General features: G+C 41.3%; 1 protein-coding gene across 3 annotated transcripts in view; it reads right to left on the reverse strand.

The window, feature by feature from the left end:
* Positions 1-18,679, reverse strand: part of LOC110510799 (dynamin-2) — a 52,536-nt gene extending 33,857 nt beyond the window's left edge. For 2 of the 3 annotated variants that reach the window (XM_090195180.1, XM_090195181.1), the window contains exons 1-4: positions 18,170-18,679; positions 9,257-9,330; positions 5,891-6,040; positions 125-225 (exon numbers count right to left, since the gene is read on the reverse strand). In XM_090195180.1, the coding sequence (XP_090051306.1) occupies positions 125-225; positions 5,891-6,040; positions 9,257-9,330; positions 18,170-18,330 (486 nt within the window). In that variant the 5' untranslated portion in view covers positions 18,331-18,679. The remainder of the gene's footprint in view (positions 1-124; positions 226-5,890; positions 6,041-9,256; positions 9,331-18,169) is intronic. The other variant, XR_016485639.1, reaches the window with a different exon arrangement.
* Between the last annotated feature and the right edge of the window lie 1,224 nt (positions 18,680-19,903).

The raw sequence follows: 19,903 nt of genomic DNA on the forward strand, positions 1-19,903 counted from the left end.
TCAAAAGTAGTGCACTATCTAGGCAATAGGGTGCCATTCTAGTCAAAAGTAGTGCACTATCTAGGGAATAGGATGCCATTTTGGGAATAGGGTGCCAGTTGGGACTGTAACCACAGTCTCTGACCTGCATCAGCATGTCTCTGATCTGGTGCTCGATGTCGACTGGCTGGTCTCCCACCGCTACCTTAGTCATCCCTGGTAGATCTATAAGAGTCAGGTTTAACACTGAGGAGGGAGGGAGGGATAGAGGGAGGACGGAGAGATGGATGGGAGTAGGGAGAGAGGGATGGGAGTAGGGAGAGAGGAAGGGAGGGTGTGTGGGAAAGGGGGGATGATAGAGGGAGGGAGAGAGAGAAGGGGGAAGGGACAGAGAGGGAGGGAGAGAGAGAAGGGGGAAGGTACAGAGAGAGAGGGAGAGAGGGAGGGGGAGAGAGAGAGAGACAGAGGGAGAGAGAGAAAGAGAGAGAGAGGGAGAGAGAGAGAATCAGAGAGAGAGAGAAACAGAGAGAGAAACAGAGAGAGAAACAGAGAGAGAGAGAGAGAATCAGAGAGAGAGAGAGACAGAGAGAGACAGACAGACAGAGAGAGAGAGGGAGAGAGAGACAGGGACAGAGAGAGAAACAGAGAGAGAGAGAGAGAGAGAGAGAGGGAGAGAGAGAGAGAGAGACAGACAGACAGAGAGAGACAGAGAGAGATTAAATTATTCAATTCAAATGGAAAATGTATTTGCTTATTGTACATCAATCTACAGAGAGGGAGGTTTACACTGTAACAGGGGTGTTCACAAAGAGCTGTAGATGGGCCTTGGGATGAGAGATGTGTACCTAACCTGACCTGAGAGATGTGTACCTAACCTGACCTGAGAGATGTGAACCTAACCTAACCCGGGCGATGTGTACCCAAACTAACCTGAGAGATGTGTAACTAACCTGAGAGATGTGTACCTATCTGAACTTGAGACATGTGTGCCTAACCTAACCTGAGAGATGTGGACCTAAACCCGACCACTGACAGTAGCAGAACATAGGATCTCATTGTAGATGTCGGTTGCAAGAAAACCATGGGAGACTCGTAGGGAGTATCTGATAGTCCTAGATATATCAGTGAACCATGGGAGACTCGTAGGGAGTATCTGATAGTCCTAGATATATCAGTGAACCATGGGAGACTCGTAGGGAGTATCTGATAGACTCAGTCCTAGATATATCAGTGAACCATGGGAGACTGGTAGGGAGTATCTGATAGACTCAGTCCTAGATACAGTGCCTTGCGAAAGTATTCGGCCCCCTTGAACTTTGCAACCTTATGCCACATTTCAGGCTTCAAACATAAAGATATAAAACTGTATTTTTTGTGAAGAATCAACAACAAGTGGGACACAATCATGAAGTGGAACGACATTTATTGGATATTTCAAACTTTTTTAACAAATCAAAAACTGAAAAATTGGGCGTGCAAAATTATTCAGCCCCCTTAAGTTAATACTTTGTAGCGCCACCTTTTGCTGCGATTACAGCAGTAAGTCGCTTGGGGTATGTCTCTATCAGTTTTGCACATCGAGAGAATTACATTTTTTCCCATTCCTCCTTGCAAAACAGCTCGAGCTCAGTGAGGTTGGATGGAGAGCATTTGTGAACAGCAGTTTTCAGTTCTTTCCGCAGATTCTCGATTGGATTCAGGTCTGGACTTTGACTTGGCCATTCTAACACCTGGATATGTTTATTATTGAACCATTCCATTGTAGATTTTGCTTTATGTTTTGGATCATTGTCTTGTTGGAAGACAAATCTCCGTCCCAGTCTCAGGTCTTTTGCAGACTCCATCAGGTTTTCTTCCAGAATGGTCCTGTATTTGGCTCCATCCATCTTCCCATCATTTTAACCATCTTCCCTGTCCCTGCTGAAGAAAAGCAGGCCCAAACCATGATGCTGCCACCACCATGTTTGACAGTGGGGATGGTGTGTTCAGGGTGATGAGCTGTGTTGCTTTTACGCCAAACATAACGTTTTGCATTGTTGCCAAAAAGTTCAATTTTGGTTTCATCTGACCAGAGCACCTTCTTCCACATGTTTCGTGTGTCTCCCAGGTGGCTTGTGGCAAACTTTAAACAACACTTTTTATGGATATCTTTAAGAAATGGCTTTCTTCTTGCCACTCTTCCATAAAGGCCAGATTTGTGCAATATACGACTGATTGTTGTCCTATGGACAGAGTCTCCCACCTCAGCTGTAGATCTCTGCAGTTCATCCAGAGTGATCATGGGCCTCTTGGCTGCATCTCTGATCAGTCTTCTCCTTGTATGAGCTGAAAGTTTAGAGGGACGGCCAGGTCTTGGTAGATTTGCAGTGGTCTGATACTCCTTCCATTTCAATATTATCGCTTGCACAGTGCTCCTTGGGATGTTTAAAGCTTGGGAAATCTTTTTGTATCCAAATCCGGCTTTAAACTTCTTCACAACAGTATCTCGGACTTGCCTGGTGTGTTCCTTGTTCTTCATGATGCTCTCTGCGCTTTTAACGGACCTCTGAGACTATCACAGTGCAGATGCATTTATACGGAGACTTGATTACACACAGGTGGATTGTATTTATCATCATTAGTCATTTAGGTCAACATTGGATCATTCAGAGATCCTCACTGAACTTCTGGAGAGAGTTTGCTGCACTGAAAGTAAAGGGGCTGAATAATTTTGCACGCGCCATTTTTCAGTTTTTGATTTGTTAAAAAAGTTTGAAATATCCAATAAATGTCGTTCTACTTCATGATTGTGTCCCACTTGTTGTTGATTCTTCACAAAAAAATACAGTTTTATATCTTTATGTTTGAAGCCTGAAATGTGGCAAAAGGTCGCAAAGTTCAAGGGGGCCGAATACTTTCGCAAGGCACTGTATATCAGTGAACAATGGGAGACTCGTAGGGAGTATCTGATAGTCCTAGATATATCAGTGAACCATGGAACCACCAAGCTCCAGTGAACCATGGAAGCAATAGGAGATCAGGAACAGGAGACCGAGTCAATGCAACAGCTGTTCTCATGCCATTCGCTACAGTAACAGCATGGAACTAGACGATAGTAACATGGGACTAGACTATAGTAACAACATGGAACTAGACTATAGTAACATGGAACTAGACTATAGTAACATGGAACTAGACTATAGTAACAACATGGAACTAGACTATAGTAACATGGAACTAGACTATAGTAACATGGAACTAGACTATAGTAACAACATGGAACTAGACTATAGTAACAACATGGAACTAGACTATAGTAACATGGAACTAGACTATAGTAACATGGAACTAGACTATAGTAACAACATGGAACTAGACTATAGTAACAACATGGAACTAGACTATAGTAACATGGAACTAGACTATAGTAACATGGAACTAAACTACAGTAACAGCATGGAACTAAACTACAGTAACAGCATGGAACTAGACTATAGTGACATGGAACTAGACTATAGTAACATGGAACTAGACTATAGTAACAACATGGAACTAGACTATAGTAACTATAGTAACAACATGGAACTAGACTATAGTAACAGCATGGAACTAAACTACAGTAACAACATGGAACTAGACTATAGTAACATGGAACTAGAATATAGTAACATGGAACTAGAATATAGTAACATGGAACTAGACTATAGTAACATGGAACTAGACTATAGTAACATGGAACTAGACTATAGTAACTATAGTAACAACATGGAACTAGACTATAGTAACATGGAACTAGACTATAGTAACTATAGTAACAACATGGAACTAGACTATAGTAACATGGAACTAGACTACAGTAACATGAAACATGAGGTTGTTTTAGGGCCTTCATTTTTGTGGAACCCAGCAGAACAGTATCCCAAAGGCATAGAGTCAGGCGAAGAGAGAGTGGGAATATGCATATGTAATTATGCCTAGTTTAAGGCATTATTAATACTTGTTATGTTTTGTGTTTTCTTTTGCTTTTCAAGTCTTGTGCGATCACTCTCTTAGGAACCCGAAGGAGGAAACGGATGAAGTCAACATCTCCAGCTGAAACGGATGAAGTCAACATCTCCAGCGGAAACGGATGAAGTCAACATCTCCAGCGGAAACGGATGAAGTCAACATCTCCAGCTGAAACGGATGAAGTCAACATCTCCAGCTGAAACGGATGAAGTCAACATCTCCAGCTGAAACGGATGAAGTCAACATCTCCAGCGGAAACGGATTAAGTCAACATCTCCAGCGGAAACGGATGAAGTCAACATCTCCAGCTGAAACGGATGAAGTCAACATCTCCAGCTGAAACGGATGAAGTCAACATCTCCAGCGGAAACGGATTAAGTCAACATCTCCAGCGGAAACGGATGAAGTCAACATCTCCAGCTGAAACGGATGAAGTCAACATCTCCAGCTGAAACGGATGAAGTCAACATCTCCAGCGGAAACGGATGAAGTCAACATCTCCAGCTGAAACGGATGAAGTCAACATCTCCAGCGGAAACGGATGAAGTCAACATCTCCAGCGGAAACGGATGAAGTCAACATCTCCAGCGGAAACGGAGGAAGTCAACATCTCCAGCGGAAACGGATGAAGTCAACATCTCCAGCGGAAACGGATGAAGTCAACATCTCCAGCGGAAACGGATGAAGTCAACATCTCCAGCGGAAACGGATGAAGTCAACATCTCCAGCTGAAACGGAGGAAGTCTACATCTCCAGCTGAAACGGATGAAGTCAACATCTCCAGCGGAAACGGATGAAGTCAACATCTCCAGCGGAAACGGATGAAGTCAACATCTCCAGCTGAAACGGATGAAGTCAACATCTCCAGCTGAAACAGATGAAGTCAACATCTCCAGCTGAAACGGAGGAAGTCAACATCTCCAGCGGAAACGGATGAAGTCAACATCTCCAGAGGAAACGGATGAAGTCAACATCTCCAGCTGAAAAGTCATTAAGTCATTATCAGTTGTCCGACGAGAGATGGAAATGAGAGTCCATAGTGTAATTACAGATCAGAGGACATTAGTCTCGTAGGTGTCAACAAAATAATCAACCGTGAAAGTGTTTTATTTTCTGTTCATTTATAAGTCATTTTCAAAGTTTATGTGATGTTGAACAGTATGGAAATACTATTGAAAAAAGAGGGACTGTCGGGTTGTAGTTTGAAATACTTGCTATACTGGTTAATGGTTACGGTCACTGATAAGGTTGGATCACTGTGGATTAGTGAGGAATGTGGGCCGAGGTCAGGTCAGATGTGGACTAGGGAGGAATGTGGGCCAAGGTCAGGTCAGATGTGGACTAGGGAGGAATGTGGGCCGAGGTCAGGTCAGATGTGGACTAGGGAGGAATGTGGGCCGAGGTCAGGTCAGATGTGGGCTAGGGAGGAATGTGGGCCGAGGTCAGGTCAGATGTGGACTAGGGAGGAATGTGGGCCAAGGTCAGGTCAGATGTGGACTAGGGAGGAATGTGGGCCGAGGTCAGGTCAGATGTGGACTAGTGAGGAATGTGGGCCGAGGTCAGGTCAGATGTGGACTAGGGAGGAATGTGGGCCGAGGTCAGGTCAGATGAAGGGAGAAGGAACAGTTTTATTAAACACATCACTTGACTTCCTGCCTAGCAACATAGACGTAGTGTTTAGACGAGCAGAAGCCTGCCTAAAGGAGGGTATACATACTGGTGCTGTTGGAAACTTTGTCCTGTGCAGCTGTTTGACCCAATGGGGGAAAAGATGTGGTTTGTGCTTTGACTAGTTGTCCATTAGTTGTTCACTCTGTTTACCAGAACCTAACAAAGCATAACTGCATTCAGGACTGTGTGTTTTGCATGTTCGTGTGTGTGTGAGTCTCTCGCTCTGTGTGTGTGTGTGTGTGTGTGTGTGTACCATTAGGGGAATAGACTCGGAGGTTGATGGGAACAGCAGAGATTCCCTTATTGGACCCAGTGATGCGATCAGTCTCGGCCTCAATCTCCAAACGCACCTCATCAAAGTCCACAAACTTACGACCTTTACAATGAAGGAACTCAGCATACTCTGTTATTAAGGAGAGAAGGATGGAGGGATAGAGAGAGAGAGGGAGAGAGGGACATAGAGAAGAGGTTAGAGGGAGGGAGGGAGGGACATAGAGAAGAGGTTAGAGGGAGGTAGGGACATAGAGAAGAGGTTAGAGGGAGGGAGGGAGGGAGGGAGGGACATAGAGAAGAGGTTAGAGGGAGGGAGGGCGGGAGGGAGGGACATAGAGAAGAGGTTAGAGGGAGAGAGGGAGGGAGGGAGAGAGAGAGAGAGAGGGAGGGAAGAGGTTAGAGGGAGGGAGGGACATAGAGAAGAGGGAAGAGGTTAGAGGGAGAGAGGGACATAGAGAAGAGGTTAGAGGGAGAGAGAGTGGGATAGATAGAGGGAGAGAGAGAGAGGCAGAGAGAGGGATAGAGAGAGGGAAAGAGAGAGGGAGGGAAGAGGTTAGAGGGAGAGAGAAAACATCTGTAAGTCACCACAAAAACGAAGCATGTCATGATTGATTAAATTCAGATTGTGTTACTGGCCTACACACAACACCCCATATTGTCAAATTTTAGTTTTTTTTTTTGACTAATTCATTAAAAATGAAAAGCTGAAATGTCTTGAGTCAATAAGTAATCCACCCCTGTGTTATGGCGAATCTAAATACGTTCAGGAGTAAACATGTGCTTAACATTTCACATAATAAGATGTATGGACTCACTCTGTGTGCAATAATAGTGTTTAACATACTTTTTGAATGACTACCTCATCTCTGTACCACACATACAATTATCTGTAAGGTCCCTCAGTCGAGCAGTGAATTTCAAACACAGATTCAACCACAAAGACCAGGAAGGTTTTCCAATGCCTTGCAAAGAAGAGCACATATTGGTAGATGGGTCAACAAAAAGAAGCAAACATTGAATATCCCTTTGAGAATGTTATGGTGAAGTTATTAATTACACTTTGGATGGTGTATCAATACACCCAGTCACTACAAAGATACAGGCGTCCTTCCCAACTCAGTTGCCAGAGAGGAAGGAAACTGCTCAGGGTTTTCACCATGAGGACAATGGTGACTTTAAAACAGTTACAGAGTTTATTGGCTGTGATGGGAGAAAACTGAGGATGGATAGACAACATTGTAGTTACTCCACAATACTAACCTAAATGACAAAATACAAATGTACAAAAGTGTACAAAATACAAATATTCACAATCATGCATCCTGTTTGCAATAAAAAAAATTAGGAAAAAAATAAACAGAATAGAGCTAAGCACAGAACCTGGTTCAAACTGCTTTCCAACAGACACTGGGAGACAAATTCACCTTTCAGCAGGACAATAACCTAAATCACAAGGCCAAATATACACTGGAGTTGCTTACCAAGACAACATTAAATGTTCCTGCCTGGCCTATTTACAGTTTTGACTTAAATCAACTTGAAAATCTATGGCAAGACTTGAAAATGGTTGTCTAGCGATGATCAACAACCAACTTGACAGACCTTGTGATTTTTAGACAGGGTCCATTCTAGAGTTCTAAGGTGATTTTTAGACAGTGTCCATTCTAGAGTTTTAAGGTGATTTTTATACAGGGTCCATTCTAGAGTTTTAAGGTGATTTTTAGACAGGGTCCATTCTAGAGTTTTAAGGTGATTTTTAGACAGTGTCCATTCTAGAGTTCTAAGGTGATTTTTAGACAGGGTCCATTCTAGAGTTTTAAGGTGATTTTTAGACAGGGTCCATTCTAGAGTTTTAAGGTGATTTTTAGACAGTGTCCATTCTAGAGTTCTAAGGTGATTTTTAGATAGGGTCCATTCTAGAGTTCTAAGGTGATTTTTAGACAGTGTCCATTCTAGAGTTTTAAGGTGATTTTTAGACAGTGTCCATTCTAGAGTTTTAAGGTGATTTTTATACAGTGTCCATTCTAGAGTTCTAAGGTGATTTTTAGACAGGGTCCATTCTAGAGTTCTAAGGTGATTTTTAGACAGTGTCCATTCTAGAGTTTTAAGGTGATTTTTAGACAGGGTCCATTCTAGAGTTCTAAGGTGATTTTTAGACAGGGTCCATTCTAGAGTTCTAAGGTGATTTTTAGACAGTGTCCATTCTAGAGTTCTAAGGTGATTTTTAGACAGGGTCCATTCTAGAGTTCTAAGGTGATTTTTATACAGTGTCCATTCTAGAGTTTTAAGGTGATTTTTAGACAGTGTCCATTCTAGAGTTCTAAGGTGATTTTTAGACAGGGTCCATTCTAGAGTTCTAAGGTGATTTTTAGACAGGGTCCATTCTAGAGTTCTAAGGTGATTTTTAGACAGTGTCCATTCTAGAGTTCTAAGGTGATTTTTAGACAGGGTCCATTCTAGAGTTCTAATGTGATTTTTAGACAGTGTCCATTCTAGAGATTTAAGGTGATTTTTAGACAGTGTCCATTCTAGAGTTCTAAGGTGATTTTTAGACAGGGTCCATTCTAGAGTTCTAAGGTGATTTTTAGACAGTGTCCATTCTAGAGTTCTAAGGTGATTTTTAGACAGGGTCCATTCTAGAGTTCTAAGGTGATTTTTAGACAGTGTCCATTCTAGAGTTTTAAGGTGATTTTTATACAGGGTCCATTCTAGAGTTTTAAGGTGATTTTTAGACAGTGTCCATTCTAGAGTTCTAAGGTGATTTTTAGACAGGGTCCATTCTAGAGTTCTAATGTGATTTTTAGACAGTGTCCATTCTAGAGTTAAGGTGATTTTTAGACAGGGTCCATTCTAGAGTTCTAAGGTGATTTTTAGACAGTGTCCATTCTAGAGTTTTAAGGTGATTTTTAGACAGTGTCCATTCTAGAGTTCTAAGGTGATTTTTAGACAGGGTCCATTCTAGAGTTCTAAGGTAATTTTTAGACAGTGTCCATTCTAGAGTTCTAAGGTAATTTTTAGACAGTGTCCATTCTAGAGTTCTAAGGTGATTTTTAGACAGTGTCCATTCTAGAGTTCTAAGGTAATTTTTAGACAGGGTCCATTCTAGAGCTCTAAGGTGATTTTTAGACAGGGTCCATTCTAGAGTTCTAAGGTGATTTTTAGACAGGGTCCATTCTAGAGTTCTAAGGTAATTTTTAGACAGTGTCCATTCTAGAGTTCTAAGGTAATTTTTAGACAGGGTCCATTCTAATTCTAGAGTTCTAAGTCATTCTATGGTGAGATCAGTTTTCTACATTTCTCCCTCATACGTGCGTGCGTAGGTGCGTGAGTGTGTGTGCATATCCACCTGCTTGGTTGTTGACCAGTTGAAGGACGAGAGGTCTTCGGGTCACGATACCAGAGCCCCGGGGTAGAAAGTCCCTTGAAGAAAGACACAGATCATTTAACACACACACACACACACACACACACACACACACACACACACACACACACACACACACAGGGAGACCACTCCATAACCTGTTCATTATTAATAATTGTTCATTACACTCTTAGAAGAATAAAAAGACCTCTAGAACCTAAAAGGGTTGTTCAGCTGTCCCCAGAGAACCCTTTGAATAACCTTTTTTTGGTTCCAGATAGATCCTTTTTGGTTCCAGGTAGAACCCTTTTGGGTTCCATGTAGGGCCCTTTCTAAAAAGGGTCTCCCTAGAACCAAAAAGGGGTTTCCTACGGGGACAGCCGAAGAACCCTTTTGGGTTCCATGTAGGGCCCTTTCTAAAAAGGGTCTCCCTAGAACCAAAAAGGGGTTTCCTACGGGGACAGCCGAAGAACCCTTTTGGGTTCCATGTAGGGCCCTTTCTAAAAAGGGTCTCCCTAGAACCAAAAAGGGGTTTCCTACGGGGACAGCCGAAGAACCCTTTTGTTCTAAGAGTGTTTTTCTAATGTAACATTGTGCTTTGGCACTATCATCAATACGTCATGACAACAAAGCTAAATGACAATGAATTGAGAGAGAGGGAAAGAGAGAGAGATGGAAAAACAGTGAGAGAAAAGAGAGAGAGAGCGAGAGAGAGATACAGGGAGAGAACGAGAGGGGGATATACGATGGAAATCAAATAATTTCCAGGTCAACGTCTTTGCATCAACCCAGGACCCTGAAAGCATCTGTGTGTGTGTGTGTGTGTGTGTGTGTGTGTGTGTGTGTGTTAGATCCAGGACAGTAAGGGGGAGGGGAATACGGACAGTCAAGTTTCTCCCAACCAACCACTATTGCACACACACACACATACAGTACATTAGGGCTGACCCCAATTAGTTGACTGGTCGATTGTTCGGTCGTCAGGCTGTTGGTTGACCAAGATTGTTTGAGTCGAGCAGTAACAAATACATATATATTTGCGCCCATCTCAGGGCACTAATCCATTATGGAGGCTGAGACTAAAAGCCTATTTATACTTGATCTGAAGATATGGTCAGAGGCTCCATATGGAGGGTGTGACCCAATTGCAGAGCCTCCAGAGGCAAGCAGAGGCCCAACGGCACTCCCTACCACATCGCCATGCCCCTCCCAAATGTTGAACCAATGCAGAGGCCCAACGGCACTCCCTACCGCAACGCCAAGCGCCTCCCAAATGTTGTATCAATGCAGAGGGCTCTGTACAGCTCTACATTGACATGATTGGTTAGCTCACAGAGCATTGCTCCTTTGCACCCCAGTATCTCTACTTGCACATTCATCTTCTGCACATCTATCGCTCCAGTGTTTAATTTCTATATCGTAATTACCTCACCACTATGGACTATTTTATGGCCTTTACCTCCCTAATCTTACCTCATTTGCACACACTGTATATATACTTTTTGTTCTACTGTATCATTGACCTTATGTTTGTTTTAATCCATGTGTAACTCTGTGTTGTTGTCTGTATGTTTGTTTATTCCATGTGTAACTCTGTGTTGTTGTCTGTATGTTTGTTTATTCCATGTGTAACTCTGTGTTGTTGTCTGTGTCACACTGCTTTGCTTTATCTTGGCCAGGTCGCAGTTGTAAATGAGAACTTGTTCTCAACTAGCCAATTTGGTTAAATAAAGGTGTTCTCAACTAGCCTACCTAAATAAAAATAAAATAAATAAATAAAGGTGAAATAAAATAAAACTATTTTAAAAAAAATGGTAGGTGGGGGAGATTACATCCGGTAGAAAACACAAACACACTTCCTTGACAACAACTCTGCACTGCTCTGCGAAGCGCAAGAAGCATAAATGCCCTGACTTCTCCTGAGGCCCTGACTTCTCCTGAGGCCCTGACTTCTCCTGAGGCCCTGACTTCTCCTGAGGCCCTGACTTCTCCTGAGGCCCTGACTTCTCCTGAGGTCGTATCACTGTAAATGCTGCAAGGCCCAATGCAGAAGTCAGACCATGCAGCGCCCAGATGTACAATGTACTTCTCTCTGCAGAATGCGCTCTCTCCTGCCAATTTGGGCACATTGTTTCATAACTTCATTGTGTGAATTTGCATCTGATTGTTAGTGTCTATCAATTCCCCATTATATATATATATATCACCAGGAGTACATTTACTGTTAATTGCTTTCATTTCTAATCTACAATGTTTGTTACTTTGGTTACGGTCATTTCTGTTAACGTATTCAATATAAAACATTTTATCAGGAGATTTTCTACCTGCAGGCGGCAATGTTTTTATTTGTTGGCTTTATGTAGGCTGTCTTTACATAGTTGACAATGTTTTTATTTGTTGGCTTTATGTAGGCTGTCTTTACATAGTTGACAATGTTCTTATTTGTTGGCTTTATGTAGGCTGTCTTTACATAGTTGACAATGTTCTTATTTGTTGGCTTTATGTAGGCTGTCTTTACATAGTTGACAATGTTCTTATTTGTTGGCTTTATGTAGGCTGTCTTTACATAGTTGACAATGTTTTTATTTGTTGGCTTTATGTAGGCTGTCTTTACATAGTTGACAATGTTTTTATTTGTTGGCTTTATGTAGGCTGTCTTTACATAGTTGACAATGTTCTTATTTGTTGGCTTTATGTAGGCTGTCTTTACATAGTTGACAATGTTTTTATTTGTTGGCTTTATGTAGGCTGTCTTTACATAGTTGACAATGTTTTTATTTGTTGGCTTTATGTAGGCTGTCTTTACATAGTTGACAATGTTCTTATTTGTTGGCTTTATGTAGGCTGTCTTTACATAGTTGACAATGTTTTTATTTGTTGGCTTTATGTAGGCTGTCTTTACATAGTTGACAATGTTCTTATTTGTTGGCTTTATGTAGGCTGTCTTTACATAGTTGACAATGTTTTTATTTGTTGGCTTTATGTAGGCTGTCTTTACATAGTTGACAATGTTTTTATTTGTTGGCTTTATGTAGGCTGTCTTTACATAGTTGACAATGTTTTTATTTGTTGGCTTTATGTAGGCTGTCTTTACATAGTTGACAATGTTTTTATTTGTTGGCTTTATGTAGGCTGTCTTTACATAGTTGACAATGTTCTTATTTGTTGGCTTTATGTAGGCTGTCTTTACATAGTTGACAATGTTTTTATTTGTTGGCTTTATGTAGGCTGTCTTTACATAGTTGACAATGTTTTTATTTGTTGGCTTTATGTAGGCTGTCTTTACATAGTTGACAATGTTTTTATTTGTTGGCTTTATGTAGGCTGTCTTTACATAGTTGACAATGTTCTTATTTGTTGGCTTTATGTAGGCTGTCTTTACATAGTTGACAATGTTTTTATTTGTTGGCTTTATGTAGGCTGTCTTTACATAGTTGACAATGTTCTTATTTGTTGGCTTTATGTAGGCTGTCTTTACATAGTTGACAATGTTTTTATTTGTTGGCTTTATGTAGGCTGTCTTTACATAGTTGACAATGTTTTTATTTGTTGGCTTTATGTAGGCTGTCTTTACATAGTTGACAATGTTTTTATTTGTTGGCTTTATGTAGGCTGTCTTTACATAGTTGACAATGTTTTTATTTGTTGGCTTTATGTAGGCTGTCTTTACATAGTTGACAATGTTCTTATTTGTTGGCTTTATGTAGGCTGTCTTTACATAGTTGACAATGTTTTTATTTGTTGGCTTTATGTAGGCTGTCTTTACATAGTTGACAATGTTTTTATTTGTTGGCTTTATGTAGGCTGTCTTTACATAGTTGACAATGTTTTTATTTGTTGGCTTTATGTAGGCTGTCTTTACAATATAAGTTACTTTTTAGGTTTGTATCGTGTTTATTTAGATTTGGATAGAATGTTGATGAACCACATGACAAGGATTTAGAGACACGAAGACGTTATTACAAATGAAACTGTTCCATGAAAAGCATAACAGGCAGATCGGTAGAAACGGGAAGATACATTGATAATCCACATGAGAAAGGTGGCAACTTCAGGAGAGTAAAGTCAGAATCTGGAAAAGCCAGCAAGAGCTGGAGGAGAATAGACGCCTTTCAGGCGACAAATATTTTTTTTTTGTCAGGGACAGTTCCCCCCCCCCCCCCACACACACACATATACATACATACATACATACATACATACACATCACTTCTTCCTAACTGTTTAGCCCTGACCAAGCAGACAGGAAGGAAGGAAGTGATCACCAAATGGAACCCTATTCCCTATGTAGTGCAATACTATTGACTAGGGCAAATAGGGTGTAGTGCACTATTACATAGGGTTGACCCCTAGACTTACTGCAGCCACCACACACACACACACACACACACACACACACACACACACACACACACACACACACACCACTGTCCACCAGAGATGACATATGACATCACAGCTTATGACATCAATAATGACCTCACCACCCAGCCACCCCATCAATGCCCCTACTGTCTATCTCTCTGAGACACACACACACACACATACACACAAACACACACACACACATACACACATTTAGGCTAACACGCAGGAGTATGTAAATATGGATGGGGCATGAGAGGGACAGAAAATGTGTTATCTTTCATACAAAATAATAGACTATGGACCCTATTCCCTTTATAGTGCACTAAGTACTACACTATGGACCCTATTCCCTTTATAAGTAGTGCACTAAGTAATACACTATGAACCCTATTCCCTTTATAAGTAGTGCACTAAGTAATACACTATGGACCCTATTCCCTTTATAAGTAATGCACTAAGTAATACACTATGGACCCTATTCCCTTTATAGTGCACTAAGTAATACACTATGGACCCTATTCCCTTTATAGTGCACTAAGTAATACACTATGGGCCCTATTCCCTTTATAAGTAGTGCACTAAGTACTACACTATGGACCCTATTCCCTTTATAAGTAGTGCACTAAGTAATACACTATGGACCCTATTCCCTTTATAAGTAGTGCACTAAGTACTACACTATGGACCCTATTCCCTTTATAGTGCACTAAGTAATACACTATGGACCCTATTCCCTTTATAGTGCACTAAGTAATACACTATGGACCCTATTCCCTTTATAGTGCACTAAGTAATACACTATGGACCCTATTCCCTTTATAAGTAGTGCACTAAGTAATACACTATGGGCCCTATTCCCTTTATAGTGCACTAAGTAATACACTATGGACCCTATTCCCTTTATAGTGCACTAAGTAATACACTATGGGCCCTATTCCCTTTATAAGTAGTGCACTAAGTACTACACTATGGACCCTATTCCCTTTATAGTGCACTAAGTAATACACTATGGACCCTATTCCCTTTATAAGTAGTGCACTAAGTACTACACTATGGACCCTATTCCCTTTATGGTGCACTAAGTAATACACTATGGACCCTATTCCCTTTATAGTGCACTAAGTAATACACTATGGGCCCTATTCCCTTTATAGTGCACTAAGTAATACACTATGGACCCTATTCCCTTTATAAGTAGTGCACTAAGTAATACACTATGGACCCTATTCCCTTTATAAGTAGTGCACTAAGTAATACACTATGGGCCCTATTCCCTTTATAGTGCACTAAGTAATACACTATGGGCCCTATTCCCTTTACAGTGCACTAAGTAATACACTATGGGCCCTATTCCCTTTATAGTGCACTAAGTAATACACTATGGGCCCTATTCCCTTTATAAGTAGTGCACTAAGTAATACACTATGGACCCTATTCCCTTTATAAGTAGTGCACTAAGTAATACACTATGGGCCCTATTCCCTTTATAGTGCACTAAGTAATACACTATGGACCCTATTCCCTTTATAAGTAGTGCACTACGTACTACACTATGGACCCTATTCCCTTTATAAGTAGTGCACTAAGTAATACACTATGGGCCCTATTCCCTTTATAAGTAGTGCACTAAGTACTACACTATGGGCCCTATTCCCTTTATAAGTAGTGCACTAAGTAATACACTATGGACCCTATTCCCTTTATAAGTAGTGCACTAAGTAATACACTATGGACCCTATTCCCTTTATAAGTAGTGCACTAAGTAATACACTATGGACCCTATTCCCTTTATAGTGCACTAAGTACTACACTATGGACCCTATTCCCTTTATAAGTAGTGCACTACGTACTACACTATGGACCCTATTCCCTTTATAAGTAGTGCACTAAGTAATACACTATGGGCCCTATTCCCTTTATAAGTAGTGCACTAAGTAAAACACTATGGACCCTATTCCCTTTATAGTGCACTAAGTAATACACTATGGACCCTATTCCCTTTATAGTGCACTAAGTACTACACTATGGACCCTATTCCCTTTATAAGTAGTGCACTACGTACTACACTATGGACCCTATTCCCTTTATAAGTAGTGCACTAAGTAAAACACTATGGACCCTATTCCCTTTATAGTGCACTAAGTAATACACTATGGACCCTATTCCCTTTATAAGTAGTGCACTAAGTAATACACTATGGACCCTATTCCCTTTATAAGTAGTGCACTAAGTAATACACTATGGACCCTATTCCCTTTATAGTGCACTAAGTACTACACTATGGACCCTATTCCCTTTATAAGTAGTGCACTACGTACTACACTATGGACCCTATTCCCTTTATAAGTAGTGCACTAAGTAATACACTATGGACCCTATTCCCTTTATATGTAGTGCACTAAGTAATACACTATGGACCCTATTCCCTTTATAGTGCACTAAGTAATACACTATGGACCCTATTCCCTTTATTAGTAGTGCACTAAGTAATACACTATGGACCCTATTCCCTTTATAGTGCACTAAGTACTACACTATGGACCCTATTCCCTTTATAAGTAGTGCACTACGTACTACACTATGGACCCTATTCCCTTTATAAGTAGTGCACTAAGTAATACACTATGGGCCCTATTCCCTTTATAAGTAGTGCACTAAGTAATACACTATGGGCCCTATTCCCTTTATAGTGCACTAAGTAATACACTATGGACCCTATTCCCTTTATAGTGCACTAAGTACTACACTATGGGCCCTATTCCCTTTATAGTGCACTAAGTAATACACTATGGACCCTATTCCCTTTATAAGTAGTGCACTAAGTAATACACTATGGACCCTATTCCCTTTATAGTGCACTAAGTACTACACTATGGTCCCTATTCCCTTTATAAGTAGTGCACTAAGTAATACACTATGGACCCTATTCCCTTTATAAGTAGTGCACTAAGTAATACACTATGGACCCTATTCCCTTTATAAGTAGTGCACTAAGTAATACACTATGGGCCCTATTCCCTTTATAAGTAGTGCACTAAGTAAAACACTATGGACCCTATTCCCTTTATAGTGCACTAAGTACTACACTATGGGCCCTATTCCCTTTATAGTGCACTAAGTAATACACTATGGACCCTATTCCCTTTATAAGTAGTGCACTAAGTAATACACTATGGGCCCTATTCCCTTTATAGTGCACTAAGTAATACACTATGGACCCTATTCCCTTTATAGTGCACTAAGTAATACACTATGGACCCTATTCCCTTTATAGTGCACTAAGTAATACACTATGGACCCTATTCCCTTTATAGTGCACTAAGTAATACACTATGGACCCTATTCCCTTTATAGTGCACTAAGTAATACACTATGGACCCTATTCCCTTTATAGTGCACTAAGTAATACACTATGGACCCTATTCCCTTTATAGTGCACTAAGTAATACACTATGGACCCTATTCCCTTTATAGTGCACTAAGTAATACACTATGGACCCTATTCCCTTTATAGTGCACTAAGTAATACACTATGGACCCTATTCCCTTTATAGTGCACTAAGTAATACACTATGGACCCTATTCCCTTTATAAGTAAAGTAGTGCACTATGGACCCTATTCCCTTCATAAGTAATACACTATGTGGTGAATAAGGTTCAATTTGGGACGTCTCTCTCTACCTCTCGATGAAGCTAACACACGACACAGACCAAATTATACAGACCAATCTATTGAATATTATATAATGTTAGGTTATAAACTACAACACCAGTCTACACACACACACACTGACACACACACACACACACACACACACTGGCACACAAACAGAAACATACACACAAGAACACACGCACGTGTGCGCGCACACACACACACACACACACACACACACACACACACAGGATCCATGTTAAAGTTCGATAGGATAGAGTCAATATAACAGACAGACATACTGTAGGTCTATGAGCTGATTGCTGTGTGTGTGTGTGTGTGAGTGTGTGTGTGTGTGTGTGTGTGTGTGTGTGTGTGTGTGTGTGTGTGTGTGTGTGTGTGTGGGTGGGTGGGTGTGTGTGAGAGAGAGAGAGAGAGACTCTCTTTCAGTCTCCTCCCCCCTTTCTCAAACCCCCACTATCTCTCCCCCCACGCCTTTTATCCCTTTATTTTGACAGCTAGTTGCGCAAAGTGCGTAAAGGTTATTCGTGAATAAACCCGCTCATCAGAACCGGAAAAAAGACGTGACAACTCGTAGACCCGATGTTGCTTCGTTGGCTACTTTTACGCCATGCAAGGGACGGTATATATAGCATATAACTTGCACTACAAACTTTATGTAAAAAGCCCCAGAGCTCCGCCAGCATCCAACCCTTCACTTTATATAGATTGACTATCTATGTGTACAGTATTTCTATACTCAACCCGTTACCCAGCTCTGGTCCAGAGCGTTAGTGCGCGTTCCCTCTTCCACTCATAAATGTATGAACCCGTAGTAACGCCAAGGACCAGAGCTAACCATTACTACTCACCTTCCAACGAAATTTTCCAGAACAGAGCTTTTCCCGGCGCTCTGCCCTCCGACCACGGCGATTTGCGGCAGGTCCAGGTTGCAGCTCTGGCCGATGCAGCTGAAGGCGTCCTGGAGCTTGTTGATGAGGGGAATAAGGTCTTCCATACCCCGGTTCCCCATGGCTGCTGCTCTTCTCTCCGGCGGACTCAACTCAGGATTCTCGGAGAGACAGGGAGCGAGAGAGATGGGTCGGATCTTTGCGCTCTCTCACTTGCGAACTGGAGTTTCCTTTCACGGAAAAAGCGTAAAAGTCAAGTCGACTGTTAAAACGTGATTGTTGTCAGATTTAGGTTAGGCTCCGTAACTAGATTCTAAATAACAGGGCTACAGTGACGCGCTATTTAAATGAATAGAAAAGACGGAATAGAAAACTACAGTGATAAAACTTCAGTCAGTCATCATCCGGTCAGGCGACACGCAGACTCTGCTCCAGACCGTGGCTCCGCCTGTCATCCACTTACACCTCTTCTCATTGGTCATCACAGTGTCTGTCAACGTATAGGAGGAGCCTATTTTCGTGCGTTGAGAAAATGGACGTTAGACACGCCTCCGTGGACCCGGCAATGTCCTGCTATTGGCCGCAAAGGGTGTCAATCAAATACCCTTCTCCCCGCCCCTTCTCAAAAGTTTAAAGCGTCTTTCTCGCCTTTGCATCCTCTCAGTCTCCTTTAATTTGACCTTAATTCAACTACACTGATCTGAAAGAGCTGAATAGGTGAAACACACACCAGTTCGTGTCAAATCTTTACTTGTCTTGAGATAATCAGACATAAACAGGAGTGTTGTGTTTAGAGCAAGATGCAAAGCAAATCACATTTTATTGGTCACAGACACATGGTTAGCAGATGTTATTGGTCACAGACACATGGTTAACAGATGTTATTGGTCACAGACACATGGTTAACAGATGTTATTGGTCACAGACACATGGTTAGCAGATGTTATTGGTCACAGACACATGGTTAGCAGATGTTATTGGTCACAGACACATGGTTAGCAGATGTTATTGGTCACAGACACATGGTTAGCAGATGTTATTGGTCACAGACACATGGTTAGCAGATGTTATTGGTCACAGACACATGGTTAGCAGATGTTATTGGTCACAGACACATGGTTAGCAGATGTTATTGGTCACAGACACATGGTTAGCAGATGTTATTGGTCACAGACACATGGTTAGCAGATGTTATTGGTCACAGACACATGGTTAGCAGATGTTATTGGTCACAGACACATGGTTAGCAGATGTTAATGGTCACATACACATGGTTAGCAGATGTTATTGGTCACAGACACATGGTTAGCAGATGTTATTGGTCACATACACATGGTTAACAGATGTTATTGGTCACAGACACATGGTTAGCAGATGTTATTGGTCACAGACACATGGTTAGCAGTTGTTAATGGTCACATACACATGGTTAGCAGATGTTATTGGTCACAGACACATGGTTAGCAGATGTTATTGGTCACAGACACATGGTTAGCAGATGTTATTGGTCACAGACACATGGTTAGCAGATGTTATTGGTCACAGACACATGGTTAACAGATGTTATTGGTCACAGACACATGGTTAGCAGATGTTATTGGTCACAGACACATGGTTAGCAGATGTTATTGGTCACAGACACAAGGTTAGCAGATGTTATTGGTCACAGACACATGGTTAGCAGATGTTATTGGT

Source organism: Oncorhynchus mykiss, chromosome 13 (assembly GCF_057628025.1).
Source record: "Oncorhynchus mykiss isolate SJ-2025 chromosome 13, ASM5762802v1, whole genome shotgun sequence".
NCBI classification, from domain to species: Eukaryota; Metazoa; Chordata; class Actinopteri; order Salmoniformes; family Salmonidae; genus Oncorhynchus; species Oncorhynchus mykiss.